The sequence below is a fragment of the Thalassophryne amazonica genome, chromosome 8, assembly GCF_902500255.1.
Source record: "Thalassophryne amazonica chromosome 8, fThaAma1.1, whole genome shotgun sequence".
In the NCBI taxonomy this organism is placed as follows: Eukaryota; Metazoa; Chordata; class Actinopteri; order Batrachoidiformes; family Batrachoididae; genus Thalassophryne; species Thalassophryne amazonica.
In genome coordinates, this window is record NC_047110.1 from 110,985,184 (window position 1) to 111,012,233 (window position 27,050).

Below are 27,050 nucleotides of genomic sequence, written 5' to 3' on the forward strand. Positions count from 1 at the left end.
TTTATTCCTCACCACAGCACCAACATGGCACAGCAAGTCCCTGTGAACTCATGAACATCTGACTTCAGCAACCACAGAAAAATGAAGAGTCGAGAACCATCTCAGTGATTTTACTGTTTCTGCTCATTTCTTCTTCATTACTAACAGTGTCAGTAAAGAAAGACAGAGTCTATGAACACATGCATGTGGTACACGACTTAAGAGCTGAATAGAGAGGGGTGGGGGGAGCGGCATGAAAAGTGTGAAAGTGACACTGTGTCATTCTGGAAAGCTGAGGAAATTGATACAACAGGACTATTCCACAGAGCACCGGTCCTACTATGGTCACCTATGATCCAAAAAGTGCAAAAACAGGATGAAACAGCTTAATCCGGCGTGCCGGATGATGGCTTATAAAGTGCAGACCTGGCAACCCGCCTAAAAACAAAAGAAAGTAGCTTGAGCGTTCAACTCTGAACAAAAACTGCAACAAATGCTGTTTCAAATTTTTAACATGATGGAGCATGATAAAAACACGGTTCAAGCTGTAGTCGCTATCAATACCCTGTTTAAAGATGTTTTCAAACATGGTTGAAGCAGTTAAGACTACAAATACCCGGAAGGTACCACGTACTCTCAACAATTTCAGGAATCAGGATAAAATTTTCAGTTGAAGAATCAGATCCTGATTTCAAATCTGGTGCCAACGATGGCCGTAACTACTATGTATATCAAGTTTGTTCAAGATTAACAAAGACAGATCAAGAAGTTACTATGATGTTTCACAACGTGCCCCAATTTACTAGTCGGGATTAAACAGGAAGGTATAGCCTCATAAAAAAGTAATGACACAGAAGCTCTGCTGTGTGAACACATTGACAAAATATTTCTGCCCAGAAGTCAGCGTAAAGCAGCACACAAAAATAAACTGACACAAGTCTTGTCCTGACCTTTCACAATAAAAGCCCTAGATATGCACTGCTAGTAAAACAGGAGAAGAAGATGATTTTATATTTCAACAGGCACTTTCTAACCTTATATACGAGGGTAGGCTGAAAAGTTCTAAGGCTCCCATGAAGGAGTAATGCATTAACTGCATTATAGTGAGCCTTAGAACTTTTCAGCCTACCCTCGTATAATAAGTCCCGTTTGGTGTCTCCCTTTTTCCCCCACTAGGGGGCTCCACAGGAGATCTGCAGACAGATCTGCATTTTGATTTGGCAAAACCTTGATGCCGGATGCCCATCCTGATGCACATCCATATTACACAGAGAATAGGCAGGGTGGCTTGCTAGCCACTAAGCCACCACAGCTGCCCTCTAACCTTATATATAGAATGTGCTTTCCCAAAATAAAATACTACAAAAGACAAAAGGGGAGGTGATGGTCTAGTGGTTAAGGTGTTGAGCTTGAGTCCAGAAGATCATGGGTTCAAATCCCCGCCTGACTGGAAAATCACTAAGGGCCCTTGGGCAAGGCCTTTAATCCCCTATTGCTCCCGGTGTGTAGTGAGCACCTTGTATGGCAGCAACCCTGACATCGGGGTGAATGTGAGGCATTATTGTAAAGCTCTTTGAGCGTCTGATGCAGATGGAAAAGCGCTATATAAATGCAATTCATTTACCATTTACAAAACATTGTTTTCTTCAGTTTTTCTCAGGAAATTCTTCAAATTGGCAGAAAATACATATTGTGATAAATATCAATATCGCTGTGTTCAACTATACTCTGAACTCTAGAAAAGATGAGCTCCGACTCAGAAAAGTGCAAGAGCTTGGCCATTCAAGTCGAAATTCCAAGCTGGAAACTCGGACAGGATCAGCGAATGAGCCAGATCAGCTGATCTGACATCACAGCAAAGTGGTGGATCGCACACCCATAACACCCCCCTCCCAAGATACAGAATGAAAATATGGCAGAAAGGTGTTTGATGTCCTTTTCTCGAGCGGATGCACTGGAAAACATTTAGCTCGGATGTCAGAAATACCGTTATGTCAGAACTTCAGATATGCAACTGAAAGCACCACACCAGTCCCACTGCACCACCTCATAAAGCACTCGAGCAATATGGAAAGAGGCTCTCCAACAACACACAGCTCCCCTCCCCCCACCAAAAAAAGAACCCAAAACCTGAGGCAGGTGTGTTTGATTTCTTCAAACAAACCTGAAGCCATGTTGATGGTCCTGATGGCCTCTCTGGCACTGACTCTGTTGTTCGGTGGATAGTCAGGGACAGCGTTTTCGTAGCGCCTCTCTGACATCCGTGGACTCGCCTTGGCTGGTAAATGACTGGAAAACAGAAAGAGAACAACAGTAAAGAGCTGGATGGAATCTTGAGTAACGCAGACTAACAGTGAGAACATCGAGCTGAGAACACTGGAGAAGATGACTAGAAAGGTCATCGGATGACGACATTGACGGGATGGAGTGGAGGAAGGCGGTGACACGGGCTCACCCTGATCGGCTGTGCTGCTCATCGATGGCGTCCACGGCGCTCTCCACAGAGCTGAGGAGAGACTGGATCTGATTGGCTGATTCCTTCAACAGAAAACGGGTCACAAACTGCTCTACGTTGGTTCCTGACTCATAAACCTGCAGAGACAAGAGACAGGATCGTGAGTGTGTGAGTGTGTGTGTGTGAAAAATAATGGTTCCTGTCACATAGCAGAGCAGCTCAGCACCCCGCTGCCTCTTTTACTGTCACTGAATGGCACAAATCTTCCTGAATTCCTTCTATTTGATGGCTGAAGACCTTCTGGAGGTGCACAGGAAGCACACGGGGAGACAAAAAAAATAAAAATAAAAGAAATGCTGCAGATCATCTCCCATTTTTCTGGGCAACATACAGTATTGACCTTTCATTCCATCCTCCCACTTTTCCATCGCCGTCTTCCCACTGATCCAGATTGACTGTGGCCTTCAGAGTGATCTTAAAGCAAAGCCTGCTGGGAAATCAAAGTGCAGCTTTGAGATTTTCAGGTGATTTTTTTTTTTCCAGTTCAATAAAAGACATTACTTAAATATTATCGATGTTCTGTTCATCGCTATGAAATGAGGCTGCTGACTGAATGATTCAGCACAGGGGGCATGTAGAAGTCTGTCTGATGCATAACCCTACCCCTACCGTGTGTGTGTGTGTGTGTGTGTGTGTGTGTGTGTGTGTGTGTGTGTGTGTGTGTGTGTGTGTGTGTGCAGGAACTTCAAAGATATGACATAAAAAATAATGCTATTTAATCTGAACAAAATGCTTTTATTCTCAAAACTGGAATTAGGAGAATCTTGCAGACCCACTTTATAAGGTACACCTGTTCAACTGCTCCGTAACACAAATAGTTAATCAGCCATTCGCATGGGCAGCAACTCAGTGCATTTATTCATACTAGACATAGTGAAGATGACGTGTTGAACAAACAGAGGTTCCGAATGGAAAAGAAAGATTTAAGTGACTTTGAACGTGGAGTGGTTGTTGGTGCCAGACGGGCTGGTCTAGAGTATTTCAGAAAATGCTGATCTACTGAGATTTCATGCACAACACCATCTCTAGGGTTTACAGAGAGTGGTCTGAAAAAGAGAAGATGTCCATTGAGCAGTAGTTATCAATTTTCAATTTCAATTTATTTTCATTTATATCACGCAAATCACAACAAGTGGCGTCTTAAGTCTGGACTTGAAAGACTCCACAGAATCTGAGTGTTTTATTGATGGCAGGGAGATCATTCCACAGAACAGGTGCACGATACAAGAAAGCTCTGTGGACCCCGCAGACTTCTTATTCCCTTGAAGGGACACAAAGTGTCCTGCACCCTGAGAACGCAAAGCCTGGCCCGGTACGTAGGTTTAATCAGTCAGCTAGTAGGGGAGGTGCCAGTCCGTGAACAATTTTATAGACTATAGCAAAACCTTAAAATCTGATCTCACTGGGACAGGAAGCCAGTGAAGGGATGCCAAAATGGGTGTCAAAAATCTGGCTGCATGTTGGCTGTTATGTGACGAAAAATGCTTTGTTGATGTCAGCGGTCAGTGGAGAATGGACAGACTGGTTGAATGAGACAGACTGTGTGATGCCATCATGTCAGTATGGACCAACATCTCTGAGGAATGTTTCCAACACCTGTTGACTCTATGCCATGAAGAATTAAGGCAGTTCTGAAGGCAAAAGTGGGTCCAACCTGGTACTAGCAAGGTGTACCTAATAAAGAGGCCAGTGTGGTGTATGTTGTACTGGTAACATGAACAGAATTACACAGGTTCAGCGACACAGGCGTCGATGTAACTGAGCAGGCGCAACAGCGCATTTCGAGAGAAGCAACACAAATCACATATGACTGCTGGCGATTGATTGAGAGTGGTCAAGCGTCGACTGATGTCCAGCTTTCTTGAAGCAGCTCGAGCAGAATAATAACAGATACTCCCTCAGAATTTGATCAAAACAAAAATGTACCACACTGGTGTCACAAAGGCACACGCTTTAATCGTTCAAAAAGAGGAATGAAGAGAGAGCTGGCACGCCAGACGTCAACTTCAAAGCACAAACGTCTGAGCCGTGGCACCTTTTACGGTGAACTGTAAAAGGAATCGAGTGTTTTAGATAAGACTCGAGCTCTGGCTGAACTCTGACGACTTTCCCTCGCTGTGTGTTTTAGTTAACTGGGAACTGGGTTGAATCCAGCTCGTTTTTGACGACTGTAAGAAACAGGAAACTACCTCGGGTTCATGAGGTGCTGTCACCATTTTTGAGGTCAAAAAGACATCGGACCAACACTGTGGTGACACTAGCACGCCAGAGCATAGCCCGTCAGTCAGGTCAGCTTTACTGTCAGGAGTCACAGTGTCGGGATTCAGGAAGACAATTAAAGCTTTGTGTGGCAGTCAGCGTTTCACCGCCGCCGCCCTCTAATCACAGAGGAACGCTCCCACGAGGTGCGACCACGTCGAACTCTGCTATCGTGTGCAATGGCTTTTTCACATGGATACACAAATGTGTTCACATCTGAAAAAGCCACAACACACACACACTGTTCAGATGGCACATTTTGGTCACAAACTGAACCTCATAGAACACGAAGTCAAGCGATTTGACTGAACAATCGACAAACTATTTGTCATTTTTACCAAAAAGGAACCAAAGTAATAATGTAAGCAACAGCAAAGAGCAAAACAGGGTGAGTCAGTTAGAAATCAATAAGTGGATCAAAGTTCAGGGTCTCAGTTTCACTTTATTCTCTCACATATTTTGCAGATTATGAGCCCGATGTGAAAAATCCAAAATAGTAAATTCATACTCCAAATAAGGGTCTGAAGTGGGGGGGGGGGCTGCACTTTTCTGGCACAGCTTCCTATTTCCTTTCCATCTCTAAAGGGCCGTATCTCTAAACAGGAAGTGCTTTGATGTTTTTCAGCCATTTTCTCCATTTCACCCCAAATAAAAGTTTTCGAGGTTATATAGTTTCAATGTATGGATCGAGATGAGAGAGTATGAGATGTATATCCCAACATTCACCCTCTATAACAGTGGTTCCCAGTCTTGCTGCAGCTCCCCCCCTTAAAGGTGTCTATTATTTCTTTGGTTAAAAAAAAAGTTGTAGTGTTACAGTGTTTATGATCAATTTCAGTGAAGTTTGAAGGTATAAGATGTGTATGTGGGTGATTCTTTAACTACGGGCACTATTGGCCTTGTAAATGTAATTTCCACCACACCATTGCCTTACAATATAAAGCGCCTTGGGGCAACTGTTTGTTGTGATTTGGCGCTATATACATGTGCTCTGATGTCACTGTTTATCTCCATAGCAACTACCCAAACATCTTTCATACAAACTGTTTAAAGGGACATTACAGTGTTGTGGTGGAAATTACGGCAATAGTGTGGGACAACTACATTTTGTTTAATAAAATCACAACAGCTGTATGACAGTCAATACCCCCAATTATGTTTTGATTTTTTGTTTTTATATATATTTTTTTTATTGGATTTTTTTTTTTGCAGGGGTGGGTGGCCAAGTGGTAATGCGCTTGGTTTCAGTTCAGAAGGTTCCGGGTTCAAATCCCACCCCTGCCACATTTCTCCATGTAATGTGAGTTGCATCAGGTAGGTAAAATCTTCTCTCCTACTAAAGGGGGGACCCTGCAGAAAGCTTGGGAACCACTGGCTTAGTGTATCATAAAAAGCAGTGCAGCCGAAGCGCACGTAAAAACCCTGCAGCAAATCACCATTTGATTGCAACAAACCAAATTCATTAGCCCTGCCACCCCCCCCACCCCCCGCCACACACACACACACACACACAACACACACACACACACACACACACACACACACACACCACATCACACACCACACCACACACCATCCCACACTTCGGGAACCACTGCTCTGTGATATTATAATAAATCATCACCTCTGCACGAGTACAACAATAAATCAGCACCAAGAAGAAACACTCCAAGCAACTCTGTAAAAATTTGCTTGAAAATCACAAGTCAGGAGAAGTCACTGAATATCTCCAAATTCAAATAAATTGATCATGAATAAAAGGTAAGTGTTTGGTACAACTGCAAGGGTCCATTCACATGATGACGTGAAGCTGCTGGCGCTGTTTCGACAAAGCAGATTCTCAAAAATCTCTGTGAAACGTCAGAGACGACTCGCTCCAGGGGTCCAAAATTTTCTGTCTTCAATGTAGGTTGACATGGGGTCAGCAGAGGGCGATGTTTCACATGTGGAGTTTGCTGTTTGGCACGTCCACTCATGTACTACAGGACACTGTTCATCTTTCGCAGTCGGAGGGGTGGGGGCACTGACAGCATGCTCTGCAGAGCCGTAGTGGTGGAGCTCATCGTCTTCTCAATATATGAGACCACGTGGTGTAACCTACAGAAATGCCACCTCACTCTGGGACTGCATCAGTTGCTGCCAGTGTGTAGTCAAGACATATTTCACATATTCCTTCATATACCTACATATTTCTTCATGCCCAACTAATCGAGAGGAGTTGGTGCATCCAGTCAATCCTCCGACATCAGCCAGCAGAGGCGAATGGAGCAATAACGGCGTACTAACATGCAGCTGGCAACAGAGCTGAACTCTTTCCAGCATTTTAGCATGAATGTTAAACATTTTAAGCTCTGTCGGCAAACACTGGGGCTGATCATCAGAGTATGAAGGGGCCATAAATCTATTAATGGAATTAAATGGAAAGGAAAGGCCATGTAGTTCCTTTCCATTTAAAGCAAAAACGTACAACTGGTCATGTTTTAGATACCTAAGATGGGTTGGTGTTACAATACCTTGATGTCTTTTGGGTATTTTTGGTGACAAACAGCAATGGACATTCGCATCTGTTTTCGTCACTGAACTACTTCAAACTCCCTGTGTTCCTACAACCCCAACTCCAATGAAGTTGGGACGTTGTCTGAAATATAAATAAAAACAGAATACAATGATTTGCAAATCCTCTTCAACCTATATTCAATTGAATACACCTCAAAGACAGATATTTAATGTTCAAACTGATAAACGTTATTGTTTAGTGCAACTATTTGCTCATTTTAAAATGGATGCCTGCAACACATTTCAAAAGCTGGGACAGTGGTATGTTTACCACTCTGTTACATCACCTTTCCTTCTAACAACACTCAATAAGCGTTGGGAACTGAGGACACTATTTGGAAGTGTCATGACTGGGTATAAAAGGAGCATCCCCAAAAGTTTCAGCTGTCACAAGCAAAGATGGGTTGAGGATCACCACTTTGTGAGGAACTGTGTGAAAAAAATAGTGCAACAGTTTAAGAACAATGTTTTCTCAACGTTCAATTGCAAGGAATTTAGGGATTCCATCATCTACAGTCCATAACATAATCAGAAGATTCTGAGAATCTGGAGAACTTGCTACACATAAGTGGCAAGTTCGAAAACCAACATTGAATGCCCGATGACCTTCGATCCCTCAGGCAGCACTGCATTAAAACCTGACATCACTGTGTAAAGGATCTTACCCGCGTGGGCTCAGGAACACTTCAGAAAACCACTGTCCGGTAACACAGTTCGTCACTACATCTACAAGTGCAAGTTAAATGTCTGCCCATGCAAAGCGAAAGCCAAACATCAACAACATCCAGAAACGCCGCCGCCTTCACTGAACCCGAGCTCATTTGAAATGAGAGACACAAAGTGGAAAAGTGTGCTGTGGTCTGATGAGTCCACATTTCAAATTGTTTTGGAAATCATGAACGTTGTGTCCTCCGGACAAAATCAATCAATCAATCAATCAACTTTTTTCTTGTATAGCGCCAAATCACAACAAACAGTTGCCCCAAGGCGCTCCACATTGCAAGGCAAGGCCATACAATAATTATGAAACACAGTCTACGTCTAAAGCAACATAACCAAGGGATGGTCCAGGGTCACCCGATCCAGCCCTAACTATAAGCCTTAGCGAAAGGAAAGTTTTAAGCCTAATCTTAAAAGTAGAGAGGGTATCTGTCTCCCTGATCTGAATTGGGAGCTGGTTCCACAGGAGAGGAGCCTGAAAGCTGAAGGCTCTGCCTCCCATTCTACTCTTACAAACCCTAGGAACTACAAGTAAGCCCGCAGTCTGAGAGCGAAGCGCTCTAATGGGGTAATATGGTACTACGAGGTCCCAAAGATAAGATGGGACCTGATTATTCAAAACCTTATAAGTAAGAAGAAGAATTTTAAATTCTATTCTATCATTAACAGGAAGCCAATGAAGGGAGGCCAACACGGGTGAGATATGCTCTCTCCTGCTAGTCCCCGCAGTACTCTAGCTGCAGCATTCTGAACCAACTGAAGGCTTTTTAGGGAACTTTTAGGACAACCTGATAATAATGAATTACAATAGTCCAGCCTAGAGGAAATAAATGCATGAATTAGTTTTTCAGCATCACTCTGAGACAAGACCTTTCTGATTTTAGAGATATTGCGTAAATGCAAAAAGGCAGTCCTACATATTTGTTTAATATGCGCTTTGAATGACATATCCTGATCAAAAATAACTCCAAGATTTCTCACAGTATTACTAGAGATCAGGGAAATGCCATCCAGAGTAACGATCTGGTTAGACACCATGCTTCTAAGATTTGTGGGGCCAAGTACAATAACTTCAGTTTTATCTGAGTTTAAAAGCAGGAAATTAGAGGTCATCCATGTCTTTATGTCTGTAAGACATCCTGCAGTTTTAGCTAATTGGTGCGTATCCTCTGGCTTCATGGATAGATAAAGCTGGGTATCATCTGCGTAACAATGAAAATTTAAGCAATACTGTCTAATAATACTGCCCAAGGGAAGCATGTATAAAGTGAATAAAATTGGTCCTATCACAGAACCTTGTGGAACTCCATAATTAACTTTAGTCTGTGAAGAAGATTCCCCATTTACATGAACAAACTGTAATCTATTAGACAAATATGATTCAAACCACTGCAGCGCAATGCCTTTAATACCTATGACATGCTCTAATCTCTGTAATAAAATTTTATGGTCAACAGTATCAAAAGCAGCACTGAGGTCCAACAGAACAAGCACAGAGATAAGTCCACTGTCCGAAGCCATAAGAAGATCATTTGTACCGTCACTAATGCTGTTTCTGTACTATGATGAATTCTAAAACCTGACTGAAACTCTTCAAATAGACCATTCCTCTGCAGGTGATCAGTTAGCTGTTTTACAACTACCCTCTCAAGAATCTTTGAGAGAAAAGGAAGGTTGGAGATTGGCCTATAATTAGCTAAGATAGCTGGGTCAAGTGATGGCTTTTTAAGTAATGGTTTAATTACTGCCACCTTAAAGGCCTGTGGTACATAACCAACTAACAAAGATAGATTGATCATATTTAAGATTGAAGCATTAAATAATGGTAGGACTTCCTTGAGCAGCCTGGCAGGAATGGGGTCTAATAAGCATGTTGATGGTTTGGATGAAGTAACTAATGAAAATAACTCAGACAGAACAATCGGAGAGAAAGAGTCTAACCAAATACCGGCATCACTGAAAGCAGCCAAGATAACGATACATCTTTGGGATGGTTATGAGTAATTTTTTCTCTAATAGTCAAAATTTTGTTAGCAAAGAAAGTCATGAAGTCATTACTAGTTAAAGTTAATGGATACTCAGCTCAATAGAGCTCTGACTCTTTGTCAGCCTGGCTACAGTGCTGAAAAGAAACCTGGGGTTGTTCTTATTTTCTTCAATTAGTGATGAGTAGAAAGATGTCCTAGCTTCACGAAGGGCTTTCTTATAGAGCAACAAACTCTTTTTCCAGGCTAAGTGAAGATCTTCTAAATTAGTGAGACGCCATTTCCTCTCCAACTTATGGGTTATCTGCTTTAAGCTACGAGTTTGTGAGTTATACCACGGAGTCAGACACTTCTGATTTAAAGCTCTCTTTTTCAGAGGAGCTACAGCATCCAAAGTTGTCTTCAATGAGGATGTAAAACTATTGACAAGATACTCTAACTCCCTTACAGAGTTTAGGTAGCTACTCTGCTCTGTGTTGGTATATGACATTAGAGAACATAAGAAGGAATCATATCCTTAAACCTAGTTACAGCGCTTTCTGAAAAGACTTCTAGTGTAATGAAACTTATTCCCCACTGCAGGGTAGTCCATCAGGGTAAATGTAAATGTTATTAAAATGATCAGACAAAAGGGAGTTTCAGGGAATACTGTTAAGTCTTCATATTTCCATACCATAAGTCAGAACAAGAGTCTAAATATGATTAACGTGGTGGTGGACTCATTTACTTTTTGAGCAAAGCCGGATAGAGTCTAATATAGATAATGCAGTGTTGAGGTGTCATTCTCAGCATCTGTGTGGATGTTAAAATCGCCCACTATAATTACCTTATCTGAGCTAAGGCACTAAGGGCGACAAAGGGTCTGAACAATTCACAAAAGAGGAAAAAGACCATCCAGATTGTTACCAGCACAAAGTTCAAAAGCCAGCAACTGTGATTGTATGGGGGTGTGTTAGTGCCCATGGCATGGGCAACTTACACATCTGTGATGGCACCATCAATGCAAGACAATGCCAAGCCACATTCTGCACGTGTTACAACAGCATGGCTTCAAAAGAGTGCGGGTACTAGACTGGCCTGCCTGCAGTCCAGACCTGTCACCCATTGAAAATGTGTGGAGCATTATGAAGTGCAAAATATGACAACAGAGACCCCGGACTGTTGAACAACTGAAGTCGTACATCAAGCAAGAATGGGAAAGAATTCCACCTACAAAGCTTCAACAATTAGTGTCCTCAGTTCCCAAACGCTTATTGAGTGTTGTTAGAAGGAAAGGTGATGTAACACAGTGGTAAACATACCACTGTCCCAGCTTTTTTGAAACATGTTGCAGGAATCTATTTCAAAATAAACAAATATTTGCACTAAAACAATAAAGTTTATCAGTTTGAACATTAAATAGCTTGTCTTTGTGGTGTGTTCAATTGAATATAGGTTGAAGAGGATTTGAAAATCATTGTATTCTGCATTGTATTCTGCTTCTGCACACTCGGCTGCAAACCGCCCCAGTGCACGCTGAAGGTCGTGAGGCAGAGTGTGAGGCATCCGGGATGAAAATCAGCACCTCCAAATCCGAGGCCATGGTTCTCGACCGGAAAAAGGTGCTTTGCCCTCTTCAGGTCGGTGGAGTGTCCTTGCCTCAAGTGGAGGAGTTTAAGTTTCTCGGGGTCTTATTCACGAGTGAGGGACAGATGGAGCGTGAGATCGATAGACGGATCGGTGCAGCATCTGCAGTGATGCGGCCGCTGAATCGGACCGTCGTGGTGAAGAGAGAGCTGAATAGGGGGGCAAAGCTCTCGATTTACCAATCGATCTACGTTCCAATCCTCACCTATGGTCATGAGATTTGGCTCATGACCGAAAGAACGAGATCGCGAGTACAAGCGGCCGAGATGAGTTTCCTCCGCAGGGTGGCTGAGCGCGCCCTTAGAGATAGGGTGAGGAGCTCGGTCACTTGGGAGGAGCTCGGAGTCGAGCTGCTGCTCCTCCACGTCAAAAGGAGTCAGTTGAGGTGGCTCGGGCATCTTTTCCGGATGCCCCCTGGACGCCTCGCTGGAGAGGTGTTCCGGGCACGTCCCATTGGGAGGAGGCCCCGGGGAAGACCCAGGACACGCTGGAAGGACTACATCTCTCGGCTGGCTTGGGAATGCCTTGGGGTTCCCCCGGAGGAGCTGGGGGAGGTGTGTGTGGATTGGGAGGTTTTGGCGGCTTTGCTTGAGCTGCTGCCCCCGCGACCCGACTCCGGATAAAGCGGAAGAAAAATGGATGGATGGATGGATGGATGTATCTGCTTTTTATTTACATTTTACACAACGTCCCAACTTCATTGGAATTGGGGTTGTACCATCTGTGGAGCCTGTGGTCACCGCTGAAACTTCATTGATCACCACCATGTTGGATGAAGTTTTGAGGTGGGTCTAATCCTGAAATGTGCTCCCCACCCCCGAACTGAGAAAAAGTTGGTACCAACACGTCGTAGCACAGAAATGAGAATACAGGCATCACCAAAATAGCAGAGCAGCTATGAGGATCTGAAGGAAAAAAAAAAACCCAAGTGAGTCTTTCTCTGTGACTCATGCAGGCAGACGAGAACAAAGCAATAAATTCTGCTGGAAAAATTTAGCACAGATTTCTCACCTTCTGCCACTTTGTTCCTGTGCAGGTTTTTTTTTTTCTTCCTGTGCTCTCTCCGCCTCTAACAAGCACGGCGAATAGGACTGGTGTCACAATGCCAGTCAGAAACGCTGTGATGTATAATTCACACAGATCACTGACCCTGGAGGCTGTACAGCGTCTCGAACCGCTGCCTCTGTCAACATTCACCACAGTCTGTTTTATCTGCACACATCTTTGTGCACAATGTGAACGCCGCTCACAGCAGAGGAACAAATGCCACCAAGCGCCACGTATGGCCGCTAATTGATTGAAGCACTTGCAGAACTCATTATGTTTGCCACACTCAGTCACCACATCGTGCACTGTGCACGTGTCACACATCACAGGTTTGAAGCCCAGGTGACATTTTTAGGATGTGAGTGATTTTTACTCGTTTGGAGTCAATGAGGCATGTCAAACGCCCATTGTGTGCCAGATTCAGACCTCTTCCACTCATTTTAAGGTGAACCACAAACCTCATTACTGCCCGCCTTCTTGCATAACACGACCTGCCCCGCGGGACACGGGCGCAAACAAACACCCACGCAAAGATCTTTAGTGAAAAGATGGATTGCCGCTGATTACCGTGTTCGTCAGGAGAGGGTAATCGGTGATAACAGACGTTGAGTGCTAAGGGGAAGTTTTTCTATTCTTTTGTCTCTCAGGTGGAAGCGGAGAGGGTTTGTGGCAGACTGGAGGTGACAGCGATGTTGTCCTCCAGTTTGACAAGAAAAAATTGGGTGATAACAAGCTGCTGTGATGTGTTTATTCACGCAGATGCCGTCAGGTCTAACTGAGGGATTACACCATCAACAAGGGAAAGTGCATTAAAAAGTACAGAAAAATGCATGTATCAATTTTCCACCGTTTATCCTTCAAGGAAGGACAGACATCACTCTCACTCTCTGCACAGCTGTTTGTGGCGATCCTGAGGCATCACCAAGCCAATTTAGACTTATAATGTAATCTCTCTAATACATCCTGGGTCTACTGCCAAATCTGGCACTGCATGTTACTGCATCCACCACACCACACCACACCACAGAACTGTCCTGGATTCTGGATGTCAATCCCCCCAGGCAGACAAATGATCATTCCCACCTTTATAGAAGGAACCATCTATCTTCTGCAGCAGGTGAAACATGTGCCTCCTCCAGCCACAAGGGTCCTGAACACCAGGGCACCTTCAAGCTGGATCATGACCAGAAAAATGTGTCACTTGTCCAAAGAACAACGCGAGTTCAGAGTCAGTATTGGTCCTGCTACTGGAAACACTGTACACCAGTACAACATGCCGCAAGGACGGTGATCAGTATCTGAATCAGTCCTCCACTGGAGTCCACAAGACCCTGTCAAAGCTCCTAGTTGCCCAGTGCACATCCGAGGCCATAGTCTGACAAAGCCAATACAACCACATCATCTGCAAAAAAGCAAAGATGCAATTCTGAAGTGACCAACTGGACACCCTGCCTTCTGACTGAATCTTGAAATCCTGTCCATGAAACTTAGTCAGCACAGCCACCGAGCGTTCTCTTATCGTGCACCTGTTCTGTGGAACAATCTGCCTGTGGAGATAAAACAGTCTGATTCTCTCAGGTCGAGACTAAATACAAACCCGTTCTCTCATTTCGTATGACTAACATATGTGTGAAGTGGTGAACCATCTTTCCTCTCCTTTTAAAGTGTGTTATTAACAACAGAGCAGCTCTCAGCCTCATTATATCTAAATTCTGGGTTTGTTAATGAAGTACAGGGTTAGCTGTTAGATCACATTACAACCCCAATTCCAATTAAGTTTGTTAAGTTTATTAAGTTTGTTTTATTTTTGTTTTGAGCAAATATTTGCTCATTTTTGAAATGCAACACATTTCAAAAAAAGCTGGGACAGGGGCAACAAGAGACTGGGAAAGTTGATGAATGCTCAAAGAACACCTGTTTGGAACATTCCACAGGTGAACAGGTTATTTTAAACAGGTGAGTGTCATGATTGGGTATAAAAGGAGTATCCCCAAAAGGCTCAGCCTTTCACAAGCAAAGATGGGGCGAGGATCACCACTTTGTGAACAACTGCATGAAAAAAATAGTCCAACAGATTAAGAACAATATTTCTCAATGTTCAATTGCAAGGACTTTAGGGATTCCATCATCTACAGTCCATAATAATAATCAGAAGATTCAGAGAATCTGGAGAACTTTCTACACGGTAAGCGGAAAGGCCGAAAAACAACAGTGAATGCCCGTGACCTTCGATCCCTCAGGTGGCACTGCATTAAATACCGACATCACCATGTCAGTTAACACCATTCGTCACTACATCTACAAGTGCAAGTTAAAATTCTGCCATGCAAAGCGAAAGCATCACAACAACATCCAAAAACGCTGCCACCTTCTCTGGGCCTGAGCTCATTTGAAATGGGCAGACGAAAGTGGAAAAGTGTGTGTGGTCTGATGAGTCCACATTTCAAATTGTTTTTGGAAATCATGGACGTCCTGTCCTCTGGACAAAAGAGGAAAAAGACCATCCAGATTGTTCAAAAGCCAGATCTCTGTGATGGTATGGGGGTGTGTTAGTGCCCATGGCATGGACAACTTACACATCTGTGATGGCACCATCAATGCTGAAAGGTACATCCAGGTTTTGGAGCAACACATGCTGCCATCCAAGCACGTCTTTTTCAGGGACGTCCCTGCTTATTTCAGCAAGACAATGTCAAGTCACATTCTGCACGTGTTATAACAGCGTGGCTTCGTAGTAAAAGAGTGCGAATACTAGACTGGCCTGCCTGCAGTCCAGAACTGTCACCCATTGAAAATGTGTGGCGCATTATGAAGCGCAAAATAAGACAATGGAGACCCCGGACTGTTGAACAACTGAAGTCGTACATCAAGCAAGAATGGGAAAGAATTCCACCTACAAAGCTTCAACAATTAGTGTCCTCAGTTCCCAAATGCTTATTGGAGTGTTGTTAGAAGGAAAGGGATGTAACACAGTGGTAAAGGTACCACTGTCCCAGCTTTTTGAAACATGTTACAGGCATCCATTTCAAAATGAGCAATATTTGCACAAAAACAATAAAGTTTATCAGTTTGAACATAAATATCTTGTCTTTCTGGTGTAGTCAATTGAATATATATATATAGATATATATATATATCTATATATATATATATATATATATATTATATATATATATATATATATATCAACAAGTACCATCTTTTTGTTCCACAAGTCCTTCTGGAGCATCCGCCGTCTCCTTACTGTAGGTTTTATAGCACAAGCACAGTTCCTGTTTGGACCACTACCTGTGAATCCTCCACAAACCACGCCTCAGCTTCACACATCAAACAATTAAAACAGCATCAGGCAGCCACAGTCAATATGTCTCCAAGCAAAATCATTTTAGCAGCACGCAGGAAACGCTATCTGAGCAGCGTAACACCTGCACCGAGGCTAATATTCCCTTTAAAAGTCTTGGCTCTCCCCATTGGCACACGAGCAGATGTATAAACGGTGTGTACACACATAAAACATGGATGCAGCATTTCGCACAAAGGAAGGAAGACACACAAAACACATGGTGAAAATGTGCACTTTCTGGGGAAAAAGAAGAAAGCTTCTGGGGAAAACCTGGTCTTGTTAGGAGAGACGGCATCCATCCCACTTTGGATGGAGCAGCTCTCATTTCTAGAAATCTGGCCAATTTTCTTAAATCCTCCAAACCGTGACTATCCAGGGTTGGGACCAGGAAGCAGAGTTGTAGTCTTACACACCTCTCTGCAGCTTCTCTCCCCCTGCCGATCCCCTCATTACCCATCCCCGTAGAGACGGTACCTGCTCCCAGACCACCAACAACCAGCAAAAATCTATTTAAGCATAAAAATTCAAAAAGAAAAAATAATATAGCACCTTCAACTGCACCACAGACTAAAACAGTTAAATGTGGTCTATTAAACATTAGGTCTCTCTCTTCTAAGTCCCTGTTAGTAAATGATATAATAATTGATCAACATATTGATTTATTCTGCCTTACAGAAACCTGGTTACAGCAGGATGAATATGTTAGTTTAAATGGTCAACACCCCCCGAGTCACACTAACTGTCAGAATGCTCGTAGCACGGGCCGAGGAGGAGGATTAGCAGCAATCTTCCATTCCAGCTTATTAATTAATCAAAAACCCAGACAGAGCTTTAATTCATTTGAAAGCTTGACTCTTAGTCTTGTCCATCCAAATTGGAAGTCCCAAAAACCAGTTTTATTTGTTATTATCTATCGTCCTCCTGGTTGTTACTGTGAGTTTCTCTGTGGAATTTTCAGACCTTTGTCTGACTTAGTGCTTAGCGCAGATAAGGTAATTATAGTGGGCGATTTTAACATCCACACAGATGCTGAGAATGACAGCCTCAACACTGCATTTAATCTATTATTAGACTCAATTGACTTTGCTCAAAATGTAAATGAGTCCACCCACCACTTTAATCATATCTTAGATCTTGTTCTGACTTATGGTATGGAAATTGAAGACTTAACAGTATTCCCTGAAAACTCCCTTCTGTCTGATCATTTCTTAATAAAATTTACATTTACTCTGATGGACTACCCAGCAGTGGGGAATAAGTTTCATTACACTAGAAGTCTTTCAGAAAGCACTGTAACTAGGTTTAAGGATATGTTTCCTTCTTTATGTTTTCTAATGCCATATAACAACACTTTGCAGAGTAGCTACCTAAACTCTGTAAGTGAGATAGAGTATCTCGTCAATAGTTTTACATCCTCATTGAAGACAACTTTGGATGCTGTAGCTCCTCTGAAAAAGACAGCTTTAAATCAGAAGTGCCTGACTCCGTGGTATAACTCACAAACTCGCAGCTTAAAGCAGATAACCCGTAAGTTGGAGAGGAAATGGCGTCTCACTAATTTAGAAGATCTTCACTTAGCCTGGAAAAAGAGTCTGTTGCTCTATAAAAAAGCCCTCCGTAAAGCTAGGACATCTTACTACTCATCACTAATTGAAGAAAATAAGAACAACCCCAGGTTTCTTTTCAGCACTGTAGCCAGGCTGACAAAGAGTCAGAGCTCTATTGAGCCGGAGATTCCTTTAACTTTAACTAGTAATGACTTCATGACTTTCTTTGCTAATAAAATTTTAACTATTAGAGAAAAAATTACTCATAACCATCCCAAAGACGTATCGTTATCTTTAGCTGCTTCAGTGATGCCGGTATTTGGTTAGACTCTTTCTCTCCGATTGTTCTGTCTGAGTTTTTCATTAGTTACTTCCTCCAAACCATCAACATGTCTATTAGACCCCATTCCTACCAGGCTGCTCAAGGAAGCCCTACCATTAATTAATGCTTCGATCTTAAATATGATCAATCTATCTTTATTCTATGTACCACAGGCTTTTAAGGTGGCAGTAATTAACCATTACTTAAAAAGCCATCACTTGACTATCTTAGCTAATTATAGGCCAATCTCCAACCTTCCTTTTCTCTCAAAAATTCTTGAAAGGGTAGTTGTAAAACAGCTAACTGATCATCTGCAGAGGAATGGTCTATTTGAGAGTTTCAGTCAGGGTTAGAATTCATCATAGTACAGAAACAGCATTAGTGAAGGTTACAAATGATCTTCTTATGGCCTCAGGACATTGGACTCATCTCTGTGCTTGTTCTGTTAGACCTCAGTGCTGCTTTTTGATACTGTTGACCATAAAATTTTATTACAGAGATTAGAGCATGCCATAGGTATTAAAGGCACTGCGCTGCAGTGGTTTGAATCATATTTATCTAATAGATTACAATTTGTTCATGTAAATGGGGAATCTTCTTCACAGACTAAGGTTAATATGGAGTTCCACAAGGTTCTGTGCTAGGACCAATTTTATTCACTTTATACATGCTTCCCTTAGGCAGTATTATTAGACGGCCATTGCTTAATTTTTCATTGTTTACGCAGATGATACCCAGCTTATCTATCCATGAAGCCAGAGGACACACACCAATTAGCTAAACTGCAGGATTGTTCATGCATTTATTTCCTCTAGGCTGGACTATTGTAATTCATTATTATCAGGTTGTCCTAAAAGTTCCCTGAAAAGCCTTCAGTTAATTCAAAATGCTGCAGCTAGAGTGCTAACAGGGACTAGAAGGAGAGAGCATATCTCACCCATATTGGCCTCTCTTCATTGGCTTCCTGTTAATTCTAGAATAGAATTTAAAATTCTTCTTCTTACTTATAAGGTTTTGATAATCAGGTCCCATCTTATCTTAGGGACCTCGTAGTACCATATCACCCCAATAGAGCGCTTCGCTCTCAGACTGCAGGCTTACTTGTAGTTCCTAGGGTTTGTAAGAGTAGAATGGGAGGCAGAGCCTTCAGCTTTCAGGCTCCTCTCCTGTGGAACCAGCTCCCAATTCAGATCAGGGAGACAGACACCCTCTCTACTTTTAAGATTAGGCTTAAACTTTCCTTTTTGCTAAAGCTTATAGTTAGGGCTGGATCAGGTGACCCTGAACCATCCCTTAGTTATTGTTATATGGCTGGGGGGGCCTGGCTGCCGGTTTGTTTGTCTTTTTGTTTTCCTCCCAGGTGGCGTGCATTTGGGACTGAGTGGCTGTGTTGCTGAGGCTGTCAGGACTCACCCTGATCACCTGCAACTCGTCAGGACTCACAGCTGAGGTGCATCTGGATGGATTGGAGCATGTTGGCATTTAAGACTGGAGTGCACAGTGTGTATTTGCCAGAGACTCGACTTGTGACCAGACGGGTGAGATCGTCGTCTTGGGAAGCCATCTCATCAGCAGCGGACGCTGAGGAATGTCCAGGTTTGATGCACGGTCTGTGAAAGAGGCGGGGTGAGGTCTCACGCTCGTCAGCACACTTCCTGAGACTCGGTTGTTGCGGCCACCTGGGGGGTGTCGGCGGGGTCCTTGGGTCCGAAACAGCTTCTGGCTCCGGACCGTTAGCGCTGCTGGGAGCGCACCACGCCAGGCCGCACCTTTCTGTTATTACATTTTCACTGTTATGTATTAAATTCAGTTAGCCTTTGTACCGTGCTCTGCTTATTTCATACTGGGTCCTTCAAACGCTGGTCGGTTCTCCGAGCTGCGTCCGACACATAACAGTTATGCTGCTATAGACTTAGACTGCTGGGGGGTTCCCATGATGCACTGTTTCTTTCTCTTTTTGCTCTGTATGCACCACTCTGCATTTAATCATTAGTGATCGATCTCTGCTCCCCTCCACAGCATGTCTTTTTCCTGGTTCTCTCCTCAGCCCCCAACCAGTCCCAGCAGAAGACTGCCCCTCCCTGAGCCTGGTTCTGCTGGAGGTTTCTTCCTGTAAAAGGGAGTTTTTTCCTTCCCACTGTAGCCAAGTGCTTGCTCACAGGGGGTCGTTTGACCGTTGGGGTTTTACATCATTATTGTATGGCCTTGCCTTACAATATAAAGCGCCTTGGGGCAACTGTTTGTTGTGATTTGGCGCTATATAAAAAAAAATTGATTGATTGATTGATTCTTCTGAACAATGTCTTGAACGTCCCATTTTCCTCAGGCTTTCAAAGAGAAAAGCATGTTCAACATGTGCTGGCTTAAATAGGGGACACCTGATTCACCTGTTTGTTCCACAAAATTGACAAACTCACTGGACTGAATGCCACACTACTATTATTGTGAACACCCCCTTTTCTACTTTTTACCTCCGCCAAGGAGGTTATGTTTTCGGTCGCATTTGTTTGTTTGTCTGTCTGTTTGTCAGCAGGATAACTCAAATGCTTTGAACGATTTTGATGAAATTTTGTGGGAGGTGGCTGGAAATGACAAGAGGAAACAAGTGATTAAATTTTAGTGTGATCCAGATCCCGATGCTAACGCGTTAGCATGTCTATGGCATTTTCAATGTTAAAACTTAGCATTAAGCAGTTGCAGCTGTCATCACGTTCGGGTGCATTTATTTTCAAAATGTAATATTTCTACATTTATTTTTGTTTATATATTAATAATCTAATGATTATTATATACAATTTTAGAGAAAGAGACAAAAAGAAAATAGATCACTGTGACAAGGAGGGAATCTCTTTAGGGTCAGTGACCCTATGGCCTTGTTTAGAGAAGTGTTTCATAAATGTTAAAAAAATGCATATATATGCAGTTTAGTTGAATAATAATTGAATTTTGTCTCTTATTTGTTTTTGTCTATAAGCACATGCATATCAATATCAGTGCTCAGATGACTGTAGCTTCTGGGAAAGGTGCAAGTTGCAATAAACTGTGATGCCAAGCACTAAGGATACATGCTATCCAGTCAGAGCAGATGAAACTTTTTTTTACTACTGAGCAAACATCATTGTTAGACTTTTTTAGGTTCAATGATTCCACGGCGTGTAGAGTGTTATGGTGTCAGTGACCCCATGACCTTGGCGGAGGTTTGCACTCTCTGAGTGCTTCTAGTTTTACTAACAGCCCAATTTCATAGCCTTAAGAGTGTGCATATCATGAATGCTTGGTCTTGTTAGATTTGTGAGAATCTACTGAATCTACTGGTACCTTGTTTCCCATGTAACAATAAGAAATATACTCCAAACCTGGATTAATCTTTGTAGTCACATAGCACTACTATTATTCTGAACACTACTGTATATATTCTGCGATTCTTGAAAGAAGAAAAGCCTGTACACACAGTGTGTTGTGTTCTGCCAAAAATAGAACAGGGAACTGAGTGGAGTAACAAGCTGATTGTGAAATGCACACCAGACGGACAGCGCATGGATCTGCTGCACACTCTGCCAGCATTAGCAAAACCACAACATGACAGATGATGCAAACAGAATTTTTTTTTAATAGAAATGTATTAAAAAAAAAAAAACATGATTCGTTTAACTGTCATTTTACTCCACATTAACATGCACACATAGGCTGCATTAATATTACTGGAATCAATGCTCCATTCTTATTTTGGAAGAAAGTGTCCATGTGTGCACAATTAAACTGCAATGTCATCTTATTATTCTTCTACTGTTGGCTGCTCCCATTAGGGGGCGCCACTGCACATCATCCTTTTGTATCTCACCCTGTCCTCTGTATCTTCCTCTGTCACACCAACCACCTGCATGTCCTCTCTCAGCACATCCCATAACCTCCTCTTTGGCCTCCCTCTTCTCCTCCTGCTGGTGGCTCCATCCTTAGCATCCTTCTCCCTACTTACCCTGGGTGCCATGTACAAACATCTCAGTTTCACCTCTCTGACTATGTCTCCAAACCAACCTACTGAGCTGTCCCTCTAAGTTAAATCTAATCCTGTCCATCTTATCACTCCCAAAGAGAGCTGCAACATCTTCAGCTCTGCCCCCTATCTTTTTGTTAGGCATTACCATCTCAACATAGCTGAGACCACCACTTGTCTTGTAAACTTTCCCTTTCACTCTTGCAGATATTCTTCATTAAAAATCACTCCTGCCACCTTTCTCCACCACTCCACCCTGCCTGAACACTCATTACTTTGGACAGTTGACCCCCAAGTATTTAAACTATCTACCTTCACCACACCCTACTCCATGGAACTACACTATTCCACCCATGCTACATCTCATTAACACACACATACACACTCTGTCTTGCTCCACCTGACTTTCATTCCCCTTCTCTCCAGAGCATATCTCCACCTCTCCAATGCTCATCTTAGCCTGCTCTCTACTCTCATTGCAGATTGCCACTGTTCTTTTATGCAACTGTGAATTGTGAAAGTGGATCACAACGCTTCACCGGATGATAATTAGGATCGCTTGATTGTGGAACTCTGTGTGTTAAATATGCGAGTGACACTGTTAAACTACAAACACTCAGCTGATTCCATTACCCCCAAATTGACAATTTGAAGTAGCAATTGAAATACACTTAGTGGAAACATGTTTAAAAAAATTCAAATGTATTACAAAAAAGTTGTTATCTATGCAAACCCAAGACCAGTGAACAGATCAGGACTATGACCACTTCAAACCTCAGGTACAAATCAGGTGATTCATTTGTAATAAAGTGGTAATAATGACAAGCTGGTTGAAGTTTTGTCATCTGTTGGTGAACAGCAACAACACGACACTGGTGCTGCTGTGTCAAATGAGATATGAACAGGACTGCCGAACCGAGTGTAATCATGAAGTAGAAGACAAAAAGCAGTCAATGTTCTCGTACAGATTATTTCTGTAAACCTTATTTGAATTCGTACTATCAGTTTAATTGAAATGGTTCTCAAAGGAGCGCTCGTGTTTGCTCTCCGGATTAAGGGATGCTGCAAGGAATATGAAAATGATGCAATACCACAGTCAGCCAAAGGCAAGAAAAAACTAGCAAAAGCTAAGAAATAAAGAAAAGCACAATGGCATTTACAGAAAATACCTTTTCAGATTATCTCTGCAGGAAAGATGAGGTTTTTTTTTTTTGCACTTTCAAATTGGGGTGTGTGATATGATGATATTAGATTGTGAAATATTTAATTTCCTGCCCTGACAATTTCTGCCGGGTGCCACTGCGACGCACCTCATATTCAGTTTGAAAAGTGGTATGATGATGTCACCCACCACAACTTTCTAAACAACATACTACTCAAAATGTGTTGTGGCACTTTTTGAAAAGTAATTTAACAAATGTGTAATGTGTGTTTTCAGAAACTCTGGTTGTGTTTTTTTGGTTGGCCATCATGGATGTCCATGCTTCCATACTTGATTTGAGACACGCGGGTTTTTAACTTCATGGCCACTATACCAAGTGTCAAGTGTTGCCAAGTGTCAACCCATGAAGCTGACTGCTGACAGAAGTCAGAAAGTCGTGAACAGTCGGCAAGGCGACTCTGTTCATGGGCATCAGAATCTCAGATTCCATCTGCCTTCAGTGACAGATGGCGCACTGGGAGGCAGAGAGGACGATGAGGTCCAACGGAGCCACGGCGGGTAAAGAAGGTTTGATAAAACCACATCTTCCATCTCTCCCTCCTGGAGCCCCGTTTTGCTGCTACGGTCAACTGATTTATTGACACAGCGGGGTGGAACCTCACAGTTGACATCAAAGCATCGTACAACACACACACGCACACACACACCTGCTGCTTATGAACGCCACGCACCTGACATTCATGAGCGGCTCATCAGCAGCGGGTTACTTAGATTTCATGATCGTGACCTCATCATTCCTGCCGCTCCAAGTGCTCTGATGTCTGAGCTTTCTGCAGCTCATTTCAAAATAACCTGGCCAACTCTAATTCCCGTATTAGAGTTTGTTGATATTTTCTGGTGTTTCCAGATGCCCTCCTGCACGGCTTCCATGTTGCATATGCTCCTGGCTCCCATGCCACTACCAAGTACTACGTTACTTTGGAACTCATCAGCTCTCAGCTTCAGAGCACGTAGCTCTGTGACGCTTCACTTACAGTAAGTTCCTGCCAGACTGTGAGATCCCGTTCTCACGCTGCTCCTGTTTATGACTGTGCATGACTAAGAACTGTATCTAAGAACTGTTTCCAAGAACGAGTACCAAGAACTATTCCAAGAACTGTATGAACTCTGACATTGAACCACTAAGAACTTTCCAAGTGTTTCTAATATCAAGCTCTGCTTAATTGGAACTGCGTCACAAGATGTGCAGCACCTGACCTCTGATGAGATTCATGAACTGTGAATGATTTCTGAACTGTGAACCTCATTTCCTAGACTGTGAACCTCATTTCCAGAACTGTGAACATTCCTGTTTTAAGCCTTCAGTGAATGGCTTGTTGTTAAAGCTTCAGTGTTACAAGTGAAGTCACTCACCTCCTCTCTCCTCCGGTCTCCTAGTTCCTGTTCTCGACTGTGTGTGTCCCACCTGGCTCTGGCTCCAGTCCCATATACTCCAGGATTTCAGTTCTCTTACAAGACTGGCTCGAGAACCTGCAGCTCCCTAATTTCCACCGCTACAAGCAGGCTGACTCTCCACTCTGCAGGCACCCCCACTGCAACATCATTATTATCCATTATTGTAAATAAATCTCTTTTGTTCACAACGTGTTCCTTACTCCCAGCATTTGAGGTCATCGCCAGGAACGGTTCCGTCCCATCCGGGACCTTTAATCATAACAGTATACAATGTATTTGTCTGATCATAAATATTCCAAAAAGGTATAGTTTGGACTATCTGACTGAATGTTCTGGAGTTATGGGGTAAAAATAGTAAAAGGATTACAAAGCTCAATCTCAGTTTGTACAGGGGTCAAAAGTTAAAGTTGCTCCAAGTGATGCAAATTATTGGTTGAGTTAATATGGTTTTAAAAGGAATAGTTTGCACCATCTGTCATGCTTAGTTATCATGTTAAAGGGTAACATATGTCACATGTCATAGAATCCAATGTACACCAACCTTGTTTGACTTTTACTGTGGAGACCAAACATTCAACACAGTCAAAACTATTCCACTTATTAATCCTATTAGCACACCCCAGTAATTTGCATCACTTTTATCCAAACTTGGAGCAACTTTAACTTTTGATCCCTGTACAAACCTAAATTGACCTTTCTCATCGTTTTTGCTGTTTTACCCCATAAATCCATAACATTCAGTCCACAAAGTCTAAATTATACCTTTTGGAATATTTATTATCAGACAAATAATGGGTACAGTTTCAATGTGACTGGAACATTTTTTTTTCAATTTTGACCCCTGTGTAAGTCTTCATTGACCCCTGTAGGTCATTAGAGGTCAGCTCCAGGATGCCCCAACATCTAAAAATAAACATGAGCTAATTTAGAATACATGTGCCAAATTTGGTGCTTTTACGACAAAATGAACAACAGGCTAGTTGAGCAGGGTGGCACGGTGGTTTAGTGGTTAGCACTGGTGACTCACAGCAAGAAGATCGTGGGATTGATTCTTGGCCTTCCTGTGGAACCAGCTCCCAATTCAGATCAGGGAGACAGACACCCTCTCTACTTTTAAGATTAGGCTTAAAACTTTCCTTTTCGCTAAAGCTTATAGTTAGGGCTGGATCAGGTGACCCTGAACCATCCCTTAGTTATGCTGCTATAGACGTAGACTGCTGGGGAGTTCCCATGATGCACTGTTTCTTTCTCTTTTGCTCTGTATGCACCACTCTGCATTTAATCATTAGTGATCGATCTCTGCTCCCTCCACAGCATGTCTTTTTCCTGGTTCTCTCCCTCAGCCCCAACCAGTTCAGCAGAAGACTGCCCCTCCCTGAGCCTGGTTCTGCTGGAGGTTTCTTCCTGTTAAAAGGGAGTTTTTCCTTCCCACTGTAGCCAAGTGCTTGCTCACAGGGGGTCGTTTTGACCGTTGGGTTTTACATAATTATTGTATGGCCTTGCCTTACAATATAAAGCGCCTTGGGGCAACTGTTTGTTGTGATTGGCGCTATATAAAAAAATTGATTGATTGATTGATTGTGTGGAGTTTGCATGTTCTCCCGTGTCTGTGGGGGTTTCCTCCCAGAGTCAAACATGCTTATTTCGGGTCTGCTCCTTTCTCTGCCCCTGACCAACTTTGAAACCAGGATCCAGCAACTCATTGCAACTCTGTAACTTTTTAAAAAGTCAAGGAGCACTGGGGAATTTTCACCACAGTTACCAGATCCACAGGAGATGTCACAGACAGCTCCACCTGTACCAATCAGCCAACCAATGAACAACCTCATTGTGTTGAAAATTGTATCATCAGTAATAGAAACAGTACTCTGGTCTGACGACTCCCCCCCCCCCCCCCCCCCCCCCCCCAAAAAATCAACACTGCAACAAAACTGAGCCGTGGTTCTGTTTGATCCAGACTGAGACAACATCATTTCAAATCTTTGAGACCAAACTGAAAAGCCTGACAGTTTTGGTACGTGTGTGTGTGTGTGTTGTTTAATTTATGTGTGGGTTTATTTTCCAGTGTGAATGAAAAATAAACCGGCAGACGCCGGCACGCTGCCGACACACTGCCGGCACGCTGCTGACATGCTCCACCTTAATATTCCCAAAGAAAGAAGAGGATGGAGATGATGATGATGATGAGGTGGGAGACGGGAGGTGGAAGAACACAACAGCTCAGAGATGAAAGAGAAGAAGATGAGAGGAAGACGAGCTGCAGAGGACGAGTCAGATTAGCTTCTGCAGGGTCACTCACCGGCACCAAACAATTTCCTCACTGTTTGTGTGTGTGTGTGTGTGTGTGTGTGTGTGTGTGTGTGTGTGTGTGTGTGTGTGTGTGTGTGTGTGTGTGTGTGTGTGTGTGTGTGTGTGAGAGAGAGAGAGCGAGACGGAACGAGTGCTAATGAGAGCAGCTCATTAAAGAAAAGCTCACAAACAGAAACGTTAATTCTTAAATTCTCCTTCTGTCTCCTGTCTGGCTCCTCGCGGTAGGGGCT

The 27,050-nt window shown here is 42.9% G+C and overlaps 1 protein-coding gene across 1 annotated transcript in view; it reads right to left on the minus strand.

Annotated features, from left to right (window-relative positions):
• necab2 (N-terminal EF-hand calcium binding protein 2) overlaps nucleotides 1-27,050 on the minus strand; it is a 253,736-nt gene that overhangs the window by 110,644 nt on the left and 116,042 nt on the right. The window contains 2 exon segments of the mRNA XM_034177269.1: nucleotides 2,144-2,268; nucleotides 2,435-2,571. Of these exon segments, the coding sequence (XP_034033160.1) occupies nucleotides 2,144-2,268; nucleotides 2,435-2,571 (262 nt within the window).